The sequence below is a fragment of the Diceros bicornis genome, chromosome 19, assembly GCF_020826845.1.
Source record: "Diceros bicornis minor isolate mBicDic1 chromosome 19, mDicBic1.mat.cur, whole genome shotgun sequence".
NCBI classification, from domain to species: domain Eukaryota; kingdom Metazoa; phylum Chordata; class Mammalia; order Perissodactyla; family Rhinocerotidae; genus Diceros; species Diceros bicornis.
The window spans coordinates 915,865-936,589 of record NC_080758.1 but is presented as its reverse complement, the minus strand read 5'-3'; the positions used below and the strand labels follow the sequence as shown (position 1 = coordinate 936,589).

General features: G+C 61.8%; 1 protein-coding gene across 1 annotated transcript; it reads right to left on the bottom strand.

Moving 5' to 3' along the window:
* Positions 1-596: 596 nt before the first annotated feature.
* NKAIN4 (sodium/potassium transporting ATPase interacting 4) lies at positions 597-20,521 on the bottom strand. Its single transcript, XM_058563402.1, has 6 exons — positions 20,468-20,521; positions 12,640-12,777; positions 11,432-11,512; positions 10,159-10,353; positions 3,012-3,072; positions 597-685 (listed from the first exon to the last, which is right to left on the bottom strand). Exons 1-6 carry the CDS (start codon positions 20,519-20,521, stop codon positions 597-599), a joined length of 618 nt encoding a protein of 205 aa, XP_058419385.1.
* Positions 20,522-20,725: the final 204 nt, after the last annotated feature.

Sequence of the window (20,725 nt, the reverse complement as noted above, 5' to 3'; positions counted from 1 at the left end):
GCAGGCTGGTCTCTGAGGGCCTGGGCAGGATGGAGGAAGTACAACTCTACCAAGAGAAGGACTACAGCCTCTTCTTCTGACCCCAAATTTCAGGATTACATGTGGGGCAGGACTGGTGGCAAAAGCTGCTGCAGAACAGCCCAGGCCCCCCTCCCCAGGCCAGAGGTGTGCAGAGCTGTGGACACCGTTCTTCAAGAGGGAAGAAGTCTGATCCTCCAAAGACAGGAAACTGACATCTCAAATTTCCTGCCATAGTGAGACCCCTGGAGAGGTCTCACATCGCCAGCCTGGGTGGCCTCTTGGTGCCCCCTCAGCCCTCTGGCACAAAACCTGCTTAGACACAACTTCTACACCCTGGTGGCTTGGAGCCCCTAGGGTAGGGACCAAGCTCCAGAGGCTCTGCACCCCCCTACCCAGCACAGAGCCAGCATGGAGCAGACCTCTGAAAAGTGGTGGGTGGATGGATGGATGGATGATGGACGGATAGACAGACAGACGGATGCCTGGTGAGGCCTCCCCAAGGAGAGGAGCTTTGTGGCTGTGCTAACCCAACTGGCCAGGCCCAGTCTGTCGGGGACAGGCTCTGCCAGCCATACTTACAAAGAAGCCTGCTTGAACAAGAGGCCGGGAGGATTTTCACTGACACAGTAGAGAGGAAATGGATCAAATCCACCAATGAAATCAACTGAAAGAAATCAAGACCCAAATAAAACAAAACCCAGGCAATGGAAAAGATGGAGGAATGGAGAACATGCCCACCAGAGACCCTCATGTAGTGACAAGAAGACAGGGGTGAGCCCAGGGGAGGGGGGACACAGGGCATGGTGATGCAGTGATGGGGAACAGGGGCGAGCCCAGGGGAGGATGGACAGAGGGCACAGTGATGCAGTGAAAGGGGACGGGGCGAGCCTGGGGGAGGACGGACAGAGGGCGTGGTGATGTAGTGATGTGGGACGGGGTGAGCCTGGGGGAAAGCGGACACAGGGCACGGTGATGCAGTGATGGGGGACAGGGGCGAGCCCAGGGGAGGAGGGACACAGGGCACAGGGACTCAGTGACGTTGGACAGGGGTGAGCCCGGGGGAGGATGGACACAGGGCACGGTGATGCAGTCATGGGGGACAGGGGCGAGCCCAGGGGAGGAGGGACACAGGGCACGGTGATGCAGTCATGGGGGACAGGGGCGAGCCCAGGGGAGGAGGGACACAGGGCACAGGGACTCAGTGACGTTGGACAGGGGTGAGCCCGGGGGAGGATGGACACAGGGCACGGTGATGCAGTCATGGGGGACAGGGGCGAGCCCAGGGGAGGGCGGACACAGGGCGCAGTGATGTAGTGACGGGGGACAGGGGTGAGCCCAGGGGAGGGCGGACACAGGGCACAGTGATGCAGTGATGGGGGATGGGGTGAGCCCGGGGGAGGAGGGACACAGGGCACAGTGATGCAGTGATGGGGCCAGGGGTGAGCCTGGGGGAGGAGGGACAGAGGGCGCGGTGATGCCGTGATGGGGGGACAGGGGTGAGCCTGGGGGAGGACGGACACAGGGCACAGTGATGCAGTGATGGGGGACAGGGGTGAGCCCGGGGGAGGAGGGACACAGGGCGTGGTGATGCAGTGATGGACAAGGGTGAGTCCAGGGGAGGACGGACACAGGGCGCGGTGATGCGGTGACGGGGGGACAGGGGCGAGCCCGGGGGAGGGCAGACACAGGGCGCAGTGATGCAGTGATGGGGGACAGGGGTGAGCCCGGGAGAGCACAGACCCAGGGCGTGGTGATGCAGTGATGGGGGATAGGGGCAAGCCTGATGGGTCTCCGGGGGAGGGCAGACACCGGCCCTGGCCCAGCTCAGACCTGGAGACAGAGCTCTCTTTGGACGATAAATCGTACAAGTGACTTCTGAGTGAAAGGTTTCAGCAAATGCTGAGGCTCTCAGCCGGGGTTGTGGCCTGGGGGGACTGAGCAGGGACATGACAGCCAGACCCCCAGAGCCTGTTAGGGGGCTGCGCCATGCTCTGCCAGGATCTCCCGGGCATCACTCCCATGACGTTCATAAACATCACACCTGCCCTTGAAACTGTGTCTGCACCGACAGTGAGAGGCAAGGGTTTGCTGGGCAAAGCCAATGCATCTCTGATCTCAGGGCTGTCTCTTATCCCAAAACGTTTCCATGTAACCAACACACAAAGCCTGTTTTGTTTCCTCCCAGCCAGCTGTGGTCTGAGTGATGATTTGGGGGTCATGCAGCACGAAGGCTGAAGGGGGCTGGGGGCTCTTCCAGAAGCGAGCCTGGTCTCTGAAGGACATGTGGACCGCCCAGCCCGTGACCTCCCGACTGCCGGGAACAGAGGCTCTGGATTCTGATTCCGACCCCAAGGAAGGTTCTGCTCACAGCAGCCGTGGGTGGCTGGGTGTGCCCAGCACCACCAGCCCTGCTTTGCCCTTCTCTGCGGGGTCTTCTCAACGAGATTACGTCAGCGCCGGGGCCTATCGGGGCCAGCGAGGGCACCTGAGTGTTGATGCTGCAGATCAGAGGAAAGTCAAAAGGGGGTCCCAAATGGAGGGAAAGCGAGAAGCTGCCAGACGGGCCCGGGCCAATACTGAGGGCCGATGGGCCGCCCAGCCCGCAGGCCCAGCTCTCAGCGCAGGGAGGGGAGCGGCCCGTTCCTCCGTAGGTCTGAGGGCTCAGCCTTCCACCTGCAGCAGCTGTGGGGGTTGTGGGGAGCTTGCCCCCCAGCACAAGAGCCCACGGACCTGGGGGGCTAGGGGTGAGCTGACCCTTGGAGCCCACAGCCCAGGACCCTTCCTCATGTCTTCTCAGGTGGCTGGACCCCCATGGGCGTGGGGGCCCATCTAAGAGGCGAGGTCTCAGGCTGCAGCCACAACAGGCAGGAGAAATCGAAGCCTCCCCCTCCATGGCCAGCCCTCTGCTTCCCTCCCCCACCCCCACTGCCCGGCGGGGCCTGGCCGGGTCACTAACAGGCTTTTTGGGAGCCTGGCGGCCACACACTTACAGCTGTCTTCCTCCTCAGTGAAAATGCTGACCACGTAGCAGGCACAGACGAAGCCCACGAGCTGAAAGACATCAAGAGGCCAGGGTGAGGACTCCAGGCGAGCTTGAGGGGCATCGTCGCTTTGCAAGATGTGGGACAGAGGCCCCCAACCACGAGGCCATAGCGCCTCCTGGGCCTCAGTTTTCTCGTCTGTAAAATGGAACAAGGAGAGCTGATCTGCGGGGCCTCTTTGGCTCTCAAGTTCCAGATGGTGTCCACTTCCCCAGCGGAGCTGGCCTGGCCCCTGTGGGTGAGGGGGCGACACGTGAGTGAAGGCCTCGAGGCAGTGAGGGCTGGCCAGTGGACAAGTGAGTCAGGAAGATGACCAAGGCCCTGCTTTAACGGGGGAATGGAATGCAGAGACATGTGACCACAGCCCGGGTGGACCTCCAGGCTGACCCCCTTCCGTTACAGCCAGGCTATCCTCCCTGGGGCCTGAGGCCTTGGGCCTTAAGCAGCCAACCACCAGGTTTCTCCTCCTTGGGGAGGGGGCCATCTACATGCAGCCACAGTTGGAGACGTTTTGAGCTAGCCAAGCCGCGTGGTTCGGATGGACAGTGCAGGAAAGACACACCAAGGACTCAGCCCGGCAGGTAATTCTGGGCAGAGTGGATGGGCCTGGCTGCTGCCCTGCAGCAGCTGGGGGCTCGGCTGGGTAGAGGTTCTTCAGCCAGGCTCGTTGAAGAATGCTAAGACTTCAGGGGAAAGAGGGCCGGCCCCATGCACGCTGGGGCACCAAAGCCATTGCAAGAGAAAGGGCTCCAGCTGAGAGGGGGCGGGACCGGTGCTGCCCACTGCCCCATCCCTCCACACTCACGAGACCCCGGCGACGCTAACCAAAGGCTGAGCTACTCCTGAGTATGGCGTTTACCGCCATCAGTACTGCATCCTCCTTAACGAGAACGAGAGGGACTGGCCCTAACTCACAGACCCGGCTGACAGACGATGCGCGGAGGGGCCCCCAAGCAGAGGTGCTCGTCTATAACATGACAGCAAAATGCATCTCGACACCACAAGGGCAGCTACTGAGATTTCTGTGGAAGCCCACAGCCCTGTGTGCTCACAGGGCCCCTGGAGAGACCACTCCACCCCAGCTCATCTGGGAAGCTCTGCAGAGGAAGCAAATTCAGCCTCTTCCACAGAAGCTGGAAACCTGAGAGGCAGCCCAGAACAGCAATGTCACGCTCTCTGGCCTCTGAACCCAGACCTGCACCCTCCGGGGCATCACCAATTGTTCTTTGAGCACCTCCCACACCACGCAGTGGTCTCTGCCCCGAGGATGCAGCACAGAGAGCAAGGTTCTGATGGTGGTGGGTCGGAGGTGCCCCCCTGCCCCTGCAGACTCCTCCCTCCACATTCTCCACCTTGCACAGTGTGGATGGTATCCATAGGTTCCCATGCCCTCCAGCTTGGGTTAGCCAACAGGGAGCCCAGCAGATGAGAGGGAGGGAGGGGGAAAAGCAGGGCATGCATCCCCCAGCCCCTTCTCTGCAGGGCTCCCTCCCAGCACGGGGCGGGGGCCACAGCTCCGCAGGACTCTGCCCGTGTATCATAACTCCTCCCTTCAGGCCAGGGTGACGACAGCTCTGTGGCTACGCGCCCTGGGGGGAATGGGGTATCCCATGTGGTCCTGACAGGGCACCCCGACTTAGAACATCCCCTTCACCAGCCCCCGGGAATTAGCCTAATCTGAGTGCACCATCTCTGTCTTGCTGGGACCCTGACTGGTCAGGGGATAAACAGATGTTTCACAAGGGCACCTGCTATGGAGGAGCTACAGGGGGTCTTCTGGGAGAGGTCTGTCTGTGGGGCAACCACAGGCCTGAGAGAGGGCGGAGGTCTGTCTGTGGGGCAACCACAGCCCAGGAGGGGGCGAGAAACGCCATGGAGGAGACAGGAAGTTGGCCAGCGGCACGGTTTTGGGAGCAAGGGGCCAAGGGAAGGAGAGGGCTTCCAGCATCCTTTCTGGCCCAATTCAGCCACCGTCAGCAGCAGCGAGACCCCAGGGGTTTATTTAACATCTGGACCTTGTTTCTTCACCCTCGAATAGGCCCAACAGCCCCCTTTGACACCACAATGTGCATCAAAGGAGGAGACAGACCCCACGGGACGGCACTGACACGGAGGGGAGCCAGAAAAGAAAGCTCAGGCTCCATGCCCCCTGCTCTGGAAGCCCCGGGCCTTCTGGGCAGCAGGGCAGGGCCTCCTCTGTGCCCACTCAGGCAGGCCTGTCTCCTCGTTGTTCAAACACAAACTGGAGAAGCCTCCTCCCGCCCCTCCCCCAAGGAGCCGGCTCGGGAGCTGGCCGTGGTGCTGAAATGCCTCCCGCAGCCCTGCTCTTCCTTGGGCGGGGTCCTGCGGGAGGACGCCCCCGCCACACCTCTGCCTTCCCACCGCCCCTCCTGTCCATTCTCCCAGCTCCTGCCCAGCTCCTCCACGAAGTTCTCCAGACGCCCACAGGACCTGCAGTCGCTGCTCCCCCAGCACCGGCCGCTCTGCCTCCTCTGGCTGGTTCTCTCCTCCCCACCCGACTGCAGAGGGGGGCCAAGGGTCTGCTTCTCCTAGACCCTCTGAGCAAACAGCAGAGGCCTGGCTCCTGGGGAGGCAAAGGACATAAGGCTGACTGGTCTTTAGAAACTTGCATTTCCTTAAAGAAATCCCCACCCCTGGGGTGAAGGAGAAAAGCAAAGGAAGGGTCCCTCCCCCTCCCATCGATGTGCAGCACTCTCCTCCCTCCAGCAGTGGCCCCACCAGCAGCGCATCGCAGACGCCTCCCAGAATCTCCATTTGTCCGTCTCCAGTTTCCTTTCTGTCACCTTTTCACAAATTCCGTAAGTGACTTCAGAAGCTTGGACGTGTATCCTGGGCAAGTGGGTTCTTTCTCCTTTCACAGAACGCACCCAGGTTCTCATGAGTTTTCAGGTCACTGGGGCCCTCGTTTTGCCTCAATGAGGGTCCCAGCACCAGAGAGAAGGGCAGCACCCCAAACACCCCGAAGTCTGGTTTTCTGTAGGAAAATCAGCAAGAGCAGGAGGAAGGAACCCAGGAAGTCTGCCGGGCCACCTGAACTGTTGCATTTTCTCACCATAGATGTCCCTAGATTTGGAATTCAGTCTCCACCGTCAGTGCTGGCTGCAGAACTTCCGTCCTCTAAGCCCAACATCCACCCAGACATGTTGGTGTCATCACACTGTGCACCAGGGAGAGTCAGGAGCCTCCAGACCTGACTGGTTCCCTCCAGTGACCACACCAGACGAGCCCAAGCACAGCACACATCCTCGGGGTGCCCGTGAAACCAGTGCCAAACCGAGCACCTACTGCAGACTCACCTGACCCACTCTCCCGTCGAGTCCTCCCACCCACACTTTGAGGAAGGCACTGTTACCTTCCCACTCTTTACAGAAGAGGAAGTTGAGGCACAGAGAGGTTGAGTGGCTCACCAAGGCAACATAGCAGGAAAGTGGCATCACTGGAACCCACGTCCTCAGCGCCATCCAGGGCTGGAGAACCTGTGGCCAGGTCAGACCTGGATGTGTGGTGCCAGCCTCGCCTGGGCGCAGGCTCCAAAATCCCTGGGAAAGCTGCTCCTCGCTGCCAGGCCTTAGGTTCCTTTGGCTTTCTGTGACCACACAGGCTCAGAGAGAGCAGTGGGAGTGGTCAGGACACATGGAAACGGCCCCACTGGATAGAAGTGTCAAGAGACATATGCCCCTCCTCCTCCGGGGCCGGCAAGGCCCAAGGTGGGGCCCCCCGCAGGCCTGATTTGGCCCACAGCCGCTCACCACACAAGCCCGACTGCAGCTTCAGAAAGGGCTTCGGTTGGCCCCGTGGGGACAGCGCTTTGCCACTTCAGTCCTCTGGGGGCCGTAACCCACACATAGAATCTCCAAGGTTGTTCAACTGCTATTGTGAGTTGAACTGTGTCCCCAGATATGCATCCACGTCCTGACCCCCAGGACCAGTGAACGTGACCTCATTTGGAAACAAGGTCTTTGTAGATGTGATGGATTTACAACAATGCCATACTGGACTGGGGTGGACCCTAAGGCCAATGACTGGTGCGATTTAAGAAAAAGGAGAAAGAGATTTGACACAGAAATATACACAGGGAGATGGCCGTGTGAAGACGGAGGCAGAGATCGGGGTGAGGCATCCACAAGCCAAGGACACCGAGGGCTGTCGGCAGCACCAGGAGCTGGGGGAGGCTGGGGCAGATCCTCCTCAGATCCCAGAAGGAACCAGCCCTGCAACACCTTGACTTTGGACTTCTGGCTTCCAGAACCGAGAGAATAACTTTCTGTTGTTTCAAGCTGCCCGTCTGCGGTCTTTTGTCACCGCGGCCCTGGGAGACTTATTCAGTTGTAAGGCCGAATTCTGTCTGGGCTGGCTCAAGGCCACACCTGGAGGCTCCCCCGGCTCACGCAGACCTGCTGCGTGTGGGGCAGCGGTCATCCTGCTCAGAGAGGAGTCCGGCGTGGGGACCTCTGGCCCGAGGGCACCACAGGCACCAGGCCAGCTTCTCCAGGCACCTCTCCCCGCACAGGACAAAGCCCTCAGTGTGGCCAGGGTGAGGCCCCGTGGCTGGCCTTTGGAAACGCTTGATGACTCCATCTTTCCTCATGGACCTCTGGGCAGCCAGGACTGTCTGTGAGTTCACATAGTTTCTTCATGGTCCCTCCACAATCCCCGACCCCTGGCCCCCCTACTCAAATCCAGACATGTCTCCTGACACGTGGCTCCACGGATAAGGCACACCCCCTGGAAAGGACGGGCTCCCTGCGAGACCCCCAACTGAAAGGCACCTCAGGACAGGACATCATCCCTATAACAGGCTCCACTCCTGGTGAGTGAGCTCCGGACACGCTCTAGACCGCCACGGACCACGAGAAAGTCTGGTGACAGAATGCAGCCCTGATGCTGGACCTGGGGTGCCCTGCTGAGGTGGGCGCCTGGGGAATGGACACACGCTCAGTCTGGGCCCTGGAGCAGGCTCTGAGGGATGCTGCTGGAGGCTTTGAGAGCAAGGAGGGGTCTGGGGACTTGCGAGGTGAAGGTTTCCCCTGGTACCAGCTTTGAGGGGGTCTGGGGACGGGGCGGTGCTTCAAACACACCCCATCACGAGGGGGCCTGGGTCTCTTTCTGGAATGAGGAGGCCACAGACTCATAGTCAAGGCCAGCCTGGGCTCTGCTGACCAGGCAGTGGTGAGTCCAAGGCCACCCAAGCCCCAAACAAAGGCGTGTTACAGTCACTTCCCACCTCCTGTCTCTGAACAAGGACTTGTGCCAACACTCCCCCACATGGCCTCATCCAGATTCTAGCTCCTTGCAGCCAACTGTGTGGTCTTAGGTCAAACCTGTGGGCCTCCATCTTCCTCTTCTTCAAATGGGTCCACAACTCCTCCCCTCCCTGGGGGAGATGATGGAGAAAAAGAGCAGCAGCCGAGAGCTCTGGGTCTCCCTAGGGCTCAAATCCAGAGACCCTGGGCCCTGGCAGAAGATGGGGATCTGGGGCCCATCTGTGTTGACAGAACAGCGATGAGGAGCCTCTGCTCCTGCAGAAGTCCCTCAAGCCACCAGTGAGCCTCCCCCACGTTCACGCCCTGTGCAGTCGTCTTCCACACTGAACAGGGCTGGCCTGCGTGAACACCAAGACTCTGCAGAAAGGACGGAGTGTGATGTCCAAGGCCAGGTCAAAAGGCACTGCAGCTGGCCTCTGGCTCTCCCTCGGACAGTCACCCTGGGGAGAGATGCCCAAGCAGCCCCAAGGAGGGTCCACGTGGGGAGGAACTGAGGCCTCCTGCCAATGGCCACATGAGGGAGTCTCCATGGAAGCAGGCCCTCCAGCCCCAGTCCAGCCTTCAGATGACTGGAGCCCCGGCCAACGTCCCCACTGCAGCCTCATCAATGATCTTGAACCTGAACTAGCCATTTAAGTTGCCCCCACATTCCCGAGCCTCAGAAACTGTGAGATAAAGCTGTCTTGTTTCAAGCCAGGATGTTTTGGGATACTTTGTTGCACAGCAATAGATAGCTGCCACGGCTACCAGCTAGTGTCCTGTCCTCGAGTGTGTCTCCTCACTGTGCTCTGCTTTCCTCATCCACACGCCGGGGACACGAGGCAGGTAACGAGAGGATGAGTGAGATCGACCACGCCATGTATCGACACAGCGTCCCCCACACGGGGGCCGGCGTCTGAGGCTAACTCTGTCTAGGCTGCAGAAGGGAAACTGAGGCTGGGAAAAGTGACTGGTTTATTGCGAGAGTTGCCCAGGCTGCCGCCCCAGTCCCCAGGAAAGTTGGTCTCCACGGCCCAGCAGGGGTGAGGGTGTCGGGCGCTCACTCAATCCCCTGAGCCCTGCAGACCCTTGCGCACTCCCAGCCCCTTACATTAAATCGCTTCTCTTCTCTGAGGATGCAGATAAAATACAGAACACCCAGTTAAATTTGAATTTCAGATACCCAGCAAATCATTTTTTTAGTATAAGCATGTCCCAAATGTGGCATGGGACACACTTACACTAAAGCTTACTTGTGTGTGTCTGAAACTCAAATTTGACTGGGCATCTGCACCCCTACTCTCAACATGGCAGGAGCAGAAAGGCAGCGTGCAGACCAAGCTCAACTCCGCCTCCCTCTCTGGGCCCCACTGTCGGGCGTGGAAACAGTCCTCTCTGCCTCCTGGAGGCCAGGGTGAAGCTCTCGAGGTTCCTCCCCCAGCCACGCTGCCTCCAGGGCTGGGAGGGGATGGCAGGAGCCTTCATCTAGATCCCCCTCACGGAGGGCCCCACTGTCCCCTCTGGGCCCCGCAGCATCGTGAGAGCCTTCCAGCTCTGTCCCCACGTTTCATCCTCACGGGGACCCTGGGGTTGGAGTCGGTCCTCAGCCCGTTTTACCGAGTGGGACACCGAGGCTCAGGTGGCCCAGGCCACGTAGGTGGAGGTGGCAGTGTGACTCCTTAACCTCTCGGGCAGGGATGGGGGTGAGGAAGGGCATGCTGCCCTGACAGAGGACAGCAGGTCCCGCCATGTGCAGGAAAGGCCTGAGACCTGGTCCCCTAGCAGAATGACCCCACCCCCCACACTCCCCATCTCCCCTCCCCAGCACTCACCGCCACCAAGATCTGCAGGGCGCTGTGCAGGGCCTCCACATAGCTGTGCTCCAGGGCGCAGCCATCACCCGGCACCAGGGCCCGGCCATCTGGGGGCCCCAGGCTGGCGGCCGGCTCCTCACGCAGACAGCCTGGGCCGTGTTCACGCCACCAGGAGCGGTGGCGGGAAAGGTTGAAGGTCAGGAGCTCGCTGTCCTGGGGGCGAGGGGTGGGACCAGGTTAGCCCCCACCCACCGTAGCCCAGCATGGGCTCCCTGAGAAGGGCAAGGGATGCCCTGCTCTCCCACCTCCCCTGCCCCCAGCCTCCTGGGCTCCAGTCGTGGGGGGCAGGGGCACCAAGGCCCTCCCTGCTGCTCCCCTGCCAGGAAGGCCTCGCTCTGCTTGTCCTGGGCCCTCAGCTCACACCCCCACCTCCGGGATGGCCTCCCTGCCCAGGTCAGACCCTTAAGACGCGCTCTCACATCCCCTGGGCCCCTCTTTCACGTCTCGCCAATGCTGCCATTTTAGTTGTGTTTGAACTAATGTCTGTCTCCCTGCTGCTGCCCCAGGTGTGGCCCAGGAGCAGGGTCCAGTCTGCCTGGCTGCCCACAGGGGCCAGGCACCTGGAGCCAAACCCTACCGCCACTCCTGGCTCTTAAGACCGACCTCTGAGCCTCATGCAAGGAGAAAATAAAACGCTGCGCCCTAAGTGCCCCAAACTGCCGCTCAGGCAGGATGTGTTCACCAAGGACACTCCCAGAGAAACCCATCCCGGACGTGGTCCCAACCCCTCCCCGAAGGAGGCACCAGCGGACTTCATCAGTGTTTGGAAGAGCAGAGCAGCCCGGAGGACAGGGCAGGAGGGCAGTGTCTGCTCTGCCTGGCTGGTGCCCGGCCCCCTCGCTGGTGTTCCCACCTGCACACCTCTGCCAGGACTGGTCTCTCTGCTCCCTGGCCCCCAGCCCCAACTCTCCTTTCAGGTGCTGCCCAGGCTCCGAAGCCCCCTCCTCCAGGAAGCCTTCCCTTGTGTGTCCCCCACCCAGCTAAAGGCCATCTGTCCGCCAATGCCCACAGCCCCTCATCCATCCATCAAATAGCTGGGCTTTCCTCAAACATTTACAGAGTCACTGTTGTGAGCCAAGACTGTTCTGGGTGTTGGGGACAGAGGCGTGAACAGACCCAGCCCCTGCCTCCGTGGAGGGAGACAGGCAATGAACAAGCAAAAGCATCCAGTGCCCACAGTGGCCTGGCTACAACCCCTCTGTTTGCATAAGTTTCCCTCGACTTTACTCACCTTCAAGAGGCCCCCCACTTCCAGATAGAAGCAGATAATGAAGACATTCCAGGTGACCCAGACGGCCGCCCACACAGCGTACTAGGGAGAGGAGAGAGGGTGGGGGTGGGGAAGTGAGCCCAGCTCTTTGGGGCAAGGGGCTCACCCTGCTTCTGGATGGCGCTCTTGGAGGAGCTTGAACGAGGCCACTGCAGGGGGCGCTACTCCCCAAGTCTGGCGCCCAGGATGCTCCGTTTGGAGGATGACTTCCCTGAGCCCACCCTGGGACAGGTCCCAGCTGTGGAGCCTTCCCGTGCTGCGCAAAGAGGGTGAGAGAGCTCCTGCTCCCAAGGAGGGGGCACCCAGGAGATGGGGCCGCCAGAACCACCAGCCCAGGGGAGGCTACCTGAGAGGGACTCAGTGTCCTGGCCCGGAGACGCCCGTGGCCCATCCGAGGTGGACGAATGACAAGCAAGAGCATAAGTGGCCTGAACTCCCGAGTGCCCCCGAAAACCACCCCAAGAGAACCCCCAAACCACCCCAAAAGAGCCCCCGAAAACCACCCCAGAAGAACCCCCAAACCATCCCAAAAGAGCTCCCCAAAACCACCCAGAAGAACGCCCCCTGAGCTGCTTGCCGGGAGCAGAGGCCTGCAGTGGCGCCTCCTCTGCAAAGTCCCAGTGGGATGCAGCCACACTTGGTGTCCACTAGTGCTGGGCCACGTCTGGGCCACGGCAGGGCTGAGCCCCTCCCACAGAGACTGGCCCACAAGGCCTAAAATGCCTGCCACCTGGCCCTTTGCAGAAACAGTCTACCGCAAACCCCGGTCTAGACCAGCTGCTCTGATCAGCACCAAATGAAAATGCTGTGCTGATCAGAGCAGAATTTTCTGCACCTCATTCGAGCGTCTCCAGAGGCAGGACAGCCATGCGCAGGGGCACCGGCCGGGGCACGCTGGGGTCCAATCCTGCCCCGGGCTCCTGGGCACGGGCTCTGTGCCTCAGTTTCCCAAAGCATCCCTGAAGCCGCGATTTCCAGGTCAGAATTCTAGACGCCCGGACTGCGGAAAGGTTTGAGCCTGGGAGTCTAGGTAGATAGTGTATTGCTGAAACTCTGGCCTTTCTGGGGTGTTCTGGTGGTTTCTAGGACAACATGCTGCTGGAGACCTACTTGTCAGTCATCCTGGCCAGCACGCCTGCAGGAGGGGGGCCAGAGTACAGCGGACTCACCACCACGATGTAGCGAGGCCGGTACTGGATGGTGCCGAAGAGCCCCAGGATGACCATGACAATGTGGACGAAGGTGGCCAGAATGGGCGCCCACTGGTAGCCCAGGAAGTCGAACACCTGCCGCTCCAGGGCGGTGACCTAGGAGCAGGGGCTGTGTGAGGGGCGGCGGACCCCGGGAGGGAGGCCCAGACCTGCCCCTCCTGCCTCGTCACCCCACTGAGCGCCTGCTACAGTCTTGGCTCTTCCAACAAAAATCTCCAATCAGTCCAACGGGCCCCGAATCCTCCCCACAGGGAGTTCCTTCTGTGCTGAAGGCCCTCTTTGAGTAAGCACCTCCCCCCCAGTCCTCAGTTTCCCCATCTGGAGAACGGGAACACGGGGCTGCTCTGACTCTTGGGGTCGTAGGGCCAAACAAACACACGGCAGGAAGCGAGAGCTGAGACACGCAGCTCTGGGGGTGGCGGTGGCGAGGCTGCTCCCCCACTTCCAGGGCATTCTCGCCCCTCCGGCTCTGCAGACACCAGCCCTGCAGGCGCGGCCAACAGGACCGACGGGAGGGGATCAGATGTCTGGGAACTTGATGCTTCCTATGCAGGGGAGACCGACTGGCCTTGGACGCAGTCCTGGCCGCAGAGAGCACTCATTCGTTCATTCATTCGTTCATCCCGTCCGTGGGCTGGCCCGTCAAGTATGCTGGTGTTGACAATACACCAGGAGAAGACATGGCCGCATCCACCGCATCCAGACACCTTCCCATCTGGGTTCAGGACAAGGAAGGCGCGTCCAGCAGGGGCTGGAAGGGGCTGGCTGCATCCCACGATTTCCCTGCGGGCCCACTGTGCACCCCGAGCTCCCCGGCACTGGGGGAGCTGCGGAGGCGGAAGAGCCTCCCTGACCCAGGGGCCGCTGGTGTGTGGGCTGGGGGGTGTCCACTGAGCCCTGGGCGGGGGAGGGCTCCGGAAGGCAAGGAGGGCATGGAGCCCGGGCACTAGAGGGAGAGACGACAGTCTTCTCACAGCTGGGCGGCGAGGTCGACGCACACCCCTCCCTGCGACTGGACAACTGGACGGGCTGAAACCAAGAGTGGGGCAGGGCAGGGAGGGTGGGATCAGGTGACCAGGAGCAGCTGCCGTCTCCCACACGCCCCCAGCACCGTGATTGGGAATGGAGCCTGGCAGGGTGGGCCTCTGTGGATTTACCCATGGTCACCAGGCCTGCTGGCCACAGATGCCCCAACCTCGCCCAGAGCATTCAGCCCTTAGCCCACCCAGGCTTCTCTCCCCAGTGGCCTGGAGCCTCAAGGGACTGACAAGCCCCTAGATTCACTTGCTGTGGGTGCGTCCTGGGCACTGCCCAGCCACTGCACGGCCCAGAGGTGGGGAAGCTATTTCCAGGGGTCGGGGCAGGGGCACATTCCAAGCATGTCCTGCAGGGGTCTGGGGTCTGCCCTGGGAGACAGCTGGGAACAGAGAGTGGGGAGCAGGGCTGGCCCACAAGTGTGGCACTCTGAGCCCCTTTCCCTCTTGTGACAGCACATTCTACCCCCAGGCCTGCCATGGGCTGCTCCAGGCGACTCCCCCTGAGGCCGGTGACTTCGGCCAGGAGGTGATGGGCTTGTCCTCTCCCATCTCCAAGGGGAACCAGGGCCAGCGAGCCCCCTCCCTGCTTCCTACCGTGGCCTCCACACCCAGCGCGAGCACCAGCTGTTTGCTCTGCTGTCTGTTACCAGCAGCCGTCTGGAACGCTCAGTAGAGAAAAGGGAAAGTTCTAGAACAACTGGCACACCGTCATTGCTATTGGGAAGGCCTCGGTCAGTTGTCTGAGCCCCCAGCGGGCAGCTGGGACCCCTGGGCCTGGTCCGTCCATTACCAGAACCCCCTTGGAGCTGAGGGGAGGTGGCTGGGCAGCCTCGGGCAAGACCACCTCCCCTAGCCCCTCCAGGCTGAGGTGGACACCGTCGGGCTGCGGCCTCCCTGACCGCAGGCCCTGTGTCCTTCATCCCCAAGGTCGTGAACAGCAGGGAGTATCCCTAGGGGTGGGGGAGTTCCTGCTTGGTGGCTTTTCAGGAAGGAGGCAGGGGTTGGAGGGCACTAACAGGCCAAGGATGGGTACAGGGGGCCAGTCAAGTGCTGTGGACATGCCAGTGGGACACACAGAGACCCAGCTGCCCATGAGACAGCTATGCCCTCACCAGCCGGACTTTGCTGTCACGGTGCTGCCACCGTGGCCGTGTGATCACTGCAGTTTGTCTGTCTGTCTGTCCCTCCCGCGGGGTGTCCATCCCCAGCACAGAGCCAGCAGAGGAGGCAGGGAGACACCTTCCATGGGCAGAGCGTAGCCCATTCACAGGGGCCTCCCTCACGGTCACTGAGGCCTCCGAGCCCTCTCTCCCTCCCCATAGACAGAAAGTGGTCCCAGGAGGCGCAGTCGGCTCACCCCCCGGCCAGGTCCACTATCTCCAAGCTGCGGCAGGCCTCCCACCTCCCCCCCATCTGTCCTTTCAACTTAGAAAAAAGAAGACACTTCACTGGGTCCCAAATTTACAGCCCTTCCCCCACTGCCTGCACCCCAATCTCAGCCCCGCCTCCCCGACACGCACACACACGTATGTGGACTGTTCCCCGTGTGTGTGGCTCACAGACCACAAGCCCCTGCCTCGGGGAGCACTCCAGCCCCCCGCCCTGCCCCCAGAGCCCACCCAGGAGAGGCTGGCGGTCCGCCTCTGCCCAGCTTTCCCAGGTCTGCAGACCCCACTAGTCCTGGGCTTGCTGCCTCTGCTCTTATAGGGTCCCCCCCAGGACCTCGAGGTCACCTTGGGGCAGCCAGTCTCGTCCTTGGAGGCCAGCTGCACAGCACTACCCTCCACCGGCTGTGGGGAACCCCGACACTCCTGGCTGTTTGACCTCTGCCCAACCTTTACTCCCAGGGCCCAGCGCCTGGCACACACTAGGTGCTCCATAAACACAAGTGCAACAAACAGAAACCGCTCCTGAAGCTGGAGCACAGGGCGCCAGGGCCCCCTCGAGGATTGCCTGGAGCCTCCGGCAAGCAGCGGCCACGTCAGGTCGAGCCTGAGATGGTGCTCAGGGGCATAACTGGGGTTACCAGCTGCTCACCCGAGGTCCCACCACCAAAGGTAACCCCTACCTGCATTTGGCAAAGGCCTCTCACGTGCAAGGAGAGCCCTTCCATTACGCGCCGGGGAAGCTGGAGCGGCTCCCAGCAGGAGGCCCTTCGCGTCTATTCTCACAGCTCTCCGCCGGCCAGCGGGTGCGGTGGACAGAGAGCTGCCCGGCGCCCTTGGCCAGCCGTTTACACAGAGAAAGGGAGGGACCGTGGGCAACCCTCTGGGTGAGCAGATATGCTCCGGCCGAAGTGAAGGTTCCGGCCACAGTGATGGACGGACCAAGATGGGTCTGAGCCATGGGGGCGATGGAGGGTGTGTCAGTGAGCTATGGCTGTGTAACGAGCTGCCACCAACTTGGGCCTTTAAACAACATCCATGTTTGTCTTGCAATTTCTGCAGGCCAGGGGTCCAGGCACTGCTTAGCTGGCTCCTCTGGTGCAGGCATGTCACCTGCCACCAGACTGAAATCAAGGGGTCGGGGGCCTGGGGGTCTCACCCGGGTCTCCTGATGTGGAAGAGGGGCCAAGCACAGCACACGGGCTGCAGTGGGCTTTTGGAATGATGAAGCCCCAGGACAGCTTCCTCCGATGAGGCCTCCACACGCCCCTCTCCCCACACGCTGTCCAGCTCCCACACTGCCTGTGCCACAAGGGTGACCACAGAGTCTCTGTGACACCAGGAAGGGGTAGTCAGTGGCTTGGTGGACAGTCCCCTTGCCATCCGCTCTTCGGGAAGCAACAGCCCTATTTGGAGAGAAAACCCAACATCTCCCCCTAGAAGGTCTGACCCCACGACCACTTGGAAAGACCCTCCCTCACTCCTCTTTCTCTGTCAGAGACCCCTCAGTGCTGAAGTCTGGACCCGTGTCTCCAGGTCCCAATCCGAGTCCTCAGCACCTGGTCTTCAGTTCAAGGCTGGGTCAGAGGGACAGAGAGGCCAGCCCAGGACCCCCTCACAGGCCAGGACAGGGGCACCGCCCAGAGGGCCACCTCTGCCTTGATGAGAGTCAGATCAACCCCATGGCAAGGGAGGGCTGGGGTGGGTCAGCACTCTGGACTGTCACAGCTTGAAAAGGATGGACCTCAGCACAGAACCGCTAACATCACCGAAGCCCACACACAGAGCAGAGAGAACATGCCAGTGACACCTCTGACAGGAACTCCTAGCGACACTTCACCCTGAAGGGTCCTGGGACCTGCCTTGCCATCACCTCGAACTCGGGGAATACAAGGAAGCATCAGGCCCAGGAGTCTTTCTCCTTCCGCCATCGGAATCATGAGGAGACGCTTCTGCAGAAGAATCACAGCTCACAGAAGCCGAATAGGAATTAGAGATCTACCGTGGGCAGGGACCCCGCAGGAAGCAGCACCAGGACTCCCCGGAGGCAGGATGCACGCGCAGATCACAGCCCAGAACATGGACCTCGCTGCAGCTGGGGTCAGTTCCAGGGGACAAGGACAAGCAGAAATGAAGCCCCCTCCCCAGTCTGCCCTTGGCTGTTGCCAAGAAGCCTGGTCCCGCACAGGGTGGGGCGCTAGCCTTTGGGGACATGGTTCTCTCAGTGTGTGCCCTTGAGACGAAGGCTGAGCCCCTCACGTGGGCCAGGGGTCATCAGGCCCTGCCATCTGACCTCTCAGACCACCCACTGCCATCCCACCAGATGGGGGCAATGCTCTGGGGGTGGCTGGGAGAGGAGTAGGGGAGGGGGAGGGGTGGGGCCCCAGTCTGAAGGGCCTGCGCTGTGGTGGGCGGCCCGTAGGGCAGGGAAGAAGAGACACACACATCCACGTGCACACGCACAGCCCTCGTGGGCAGAGCTAGTCAACAGTATCTGTTCTAGACACAGAATAAAATTATACTCTGAGCCCCAGGCCTCCCCGTGGTGCCCAGAAGACCCTAACCAATGGGCACGGACGCCTGCCCTATCGAAGCCCTGAGCACCACGCACGGAGGTGGTGGCAGAGTGAAGATGGCCCCCAAGACCCCTCTTCACCCCCTGCCTCATGTCAGCTGCCACCAGGCTCTGTCTTGTGGGGCCGAGGCTCATGGCCTGGACGCGTGCCCTCGCTGAGGGCTCTCTAGTCTGAGGGCGGCTCCCAGGATCCACTCCCAGGAGACAGACCTGCAGCCGGGGCAGGGTGGCCAGCACGTGGAGGCCCTGTGGGGCGTCTTTTTCGTTTATAAGCCACAGCACCGCAAGGCTCAGTGCTCTGGCCCTGCGGCCACAGTCAGGAGGCCAGGAGGAGATGAGCCGCCCCATGCCCCTTGCTGAGCTCTCCCTCCTCTCTCGTCACCGCGCTGGGGCACAGCCTGGGAAACCACCGCAGGGCACTCCGGCTGGCTCCCACTGGCTCCCAGCGGGCAAAGTTCACGCTGCTCCTCAGGGAGAAGGCTCCGAGGAGAGATGCTCCGGCCTTTGTCCTGTAGCTTGATAACAGAAAGCTCTCAGGCTCGTCAAAAAGAGAAAAGAAAAGACACAGGGCTCCCGCACACGGCATCGTCCTCAGCTCCCCCCCACCCCCACTCAGTGACAGAGCGGTGGGGGTGTCAGGCCTCTTCCTGCTCTGCCACCCCCCCACCCGGCAGAGGAGGGACGGGTGGACAGCCAGAACAAAGGGCTTTTCGAAGTTCCCTGCTGCACGTCAGCCAAGGCCTGGCCAGCTGCCTGGGGACACAGTCCCAGCCCTCTGGCTTGCCTGGCTGAGACGGAGAGACTTCGAGGAGCCCTTGGTCCAGGGAAACCCTGCTGCCCTCAAGCCGAGCTAACACTTGCTCTTGCAGCCAAATTCCAGGGGCTTGCAGGGGCGCCCATCTGTGCACTGCCCACTGCAGAGGCTAAACAGGCAACAGGACCCGATCTGACCCTTCTGAGCCCTGAGACCACACCCCTAACCCAATACATCTATTTCCCCTGCTCAGAATTCCAGCCCACGTGTCACCCCGAGTGCATCCCACACACCAAACTCAACTCATCGAAACCAAAGTCACGGCACCCCAAGAGCAGCTCTGCCTCCTGACGTCCAGACTGCTGCCAGCTGCCCGTCACCATGCTGCAAACCACCCGGCCAGCCTGGGATCCTCGCTGTCCGTCACCCCATCATCCCTTCCACCCCTTTCAGCTTCCCCACTCCACTCCCAGGAGCCTCCTAAGGGATTCCCGCCACGGAGAGAGCCTCCCACCAAAAAGTGACACCACTGCTCCAGAGTTTGCAATAGCTCCCTACTGCCGGTGTAACAGTCCTTGGGCCTCATAGCCTTGTGCCGGGCCTGGGCTATCTCCCAGCCTCATCTGTCCAGCACAAGCCCTGCAGACCACCCACCTCCCTCCAAGCTCCCCAACACCCCTGCCCCTCACGCTTCAGCAGCACTGAGCACCCCACGGGGAAGCTTGGGCAGGTCCTTCCTCCCTCCAGGCAGGACAAGCTGGCCTGTGTATCCTGGCCTCCTGCCAGCTTGGCCAGCAAGCCCTGCCCCAGGCAGAGGACAGGACACCAGCCTGCACAGCCACGGGTGCAGGAGGACGTTCTACCTCAGATTTCTTTGAGGCAGCCCTTCCTCCTCCTCTCTGGGCCCTCTAGCTTCAGGAGGAGGAGGCACCCTGTCCAGCTGAGCCCAGAAGAACGCCTGGTGTGGCATCAACAAAGCAGCATTTCCTTTTTAAGACCAGAGACCAGGAGCCATCATCATCTCTCTCCAGCCCAGCGGAGACATTTGTACCCCTCTCCCCCAGAGGGTCCTGGGAACCGGAACGACCTGGCCTCCCCTGGAGCTCCATCCAAGGGCAGAATGGAAACTTGCGGGGGAGTGGGGGGGAGGTGGATGCCCAACTTCTCTTACAAAGCTCTGCATCCAGGAGGCCCAGGTAATGCCCCCACAAAAGAGATAAGTGCAGCCCTGGGCTGGCCCCCATCCCCTTCTCCAACCCCCTCTGGCTCCCCATCTTTCCAGGCCCGGGTGAAGGGGGAGGGACCACCTCCTCCAGCCTGTTGGGAGGCAACAGGCACGGGCAGGGCCGGGCTCACACACCCCAACACACACAATCATTCCCAAACTCACAGCCCCAAGGGGCTGTCAGGTCTCAGAAACGGAACTCCGCCGCTCATTCGGCGCCCGGTGCTGGCTTCGGAAAGGAAGCACACTCGCACACGCTCCGTGCGCGCATACTTGGGGCCACACAGGCTTTCCAACACGCGTGGACACTGCGCGCAGCAGTGCCCCTTCCCGACAGCGCCGCCCACCGGACTTGTTGAGCGCAGGCCAGGCTCCCCCCGCGCCCAGGGACGCCCCCAGCCTGAGGCGCGGCGAGAGCAGGGTCCACGCGCCCTGCCCCCCACGAAGGCTTTTGTTTCGCGCGGGCCCCTTGCAGCCGCTCCCCGGCATCTGTCCTCGCAGCTCGGGACCCCGCGGCCGCCTCCAGCGCGCGCACACGGAGGGGCCGTCGGGGTCGCGCACAGGGCGCTGGCTCCCCACGCCCCCCGGGGCGGCGGCGAACTTCAGCGGCAGAAGCTCGCGGGTCCCAGCCGTTCCCTTGCCAGGAGACCCCAGCAAATAGGAAAGGTTTGGCGAGTGGGTGGGTCCTCAGGCTTCTCCTGCCGGGAGTCCCCTGGAGCGGACCCAGCGGGCAGGGCTGGGGGCAGGGGACGTCGCCCGGATCCCCCAGTGCGCGGGGACTGCGGGACCCGAGGAGGGGTCGCCACTCACCAGCTGGAAAGTGCAGAGGAAGATGAGCGTGCAGCGGCCGGAGCAGCAGCCCATGCTGTCGGCCCGGCCCGCTGGCGCCGCCTCTGCCAGTCTGGACCCACAGCCGCCCGCACGCGAGGCGCCCAGCGCCTGGGCCCGCCGCCCCGCCCCGCCCTGCAGCCCCGGCTCCGCCGCCCCGCTCCGCCCGGCAGCCCCGGCTGGTCCCCCGGCCCAGCTCCGCCCCTCCGAATAACAGCTGCGCCGCGTCTCTCTTCCCGC

Coding starts and splice junctions, on each gene's coding strand:
- NKAIN4 (XM_058563402.1), bottom strand. CDS start 20,521: ATGGGCTGCTGCTCCGGCCGCTGCACGCTCATCTTCCTCTGCACTTTC. Junction 12,778..20,467: donor TCCTCTGCACTTTCCAGCTG/GTGAGTGGCGAC, acceptor CCCTGCTCCTAG/GTCACCGCCCTGGAGCGGCA. Junction 10,354..11,431: donor AAGTGGGGGGCCTCTTGAAG/GTGAGTAAAGTC, acceptor CCTCGCCCCCAG/GACAGCGAGCTCCTGACCTT.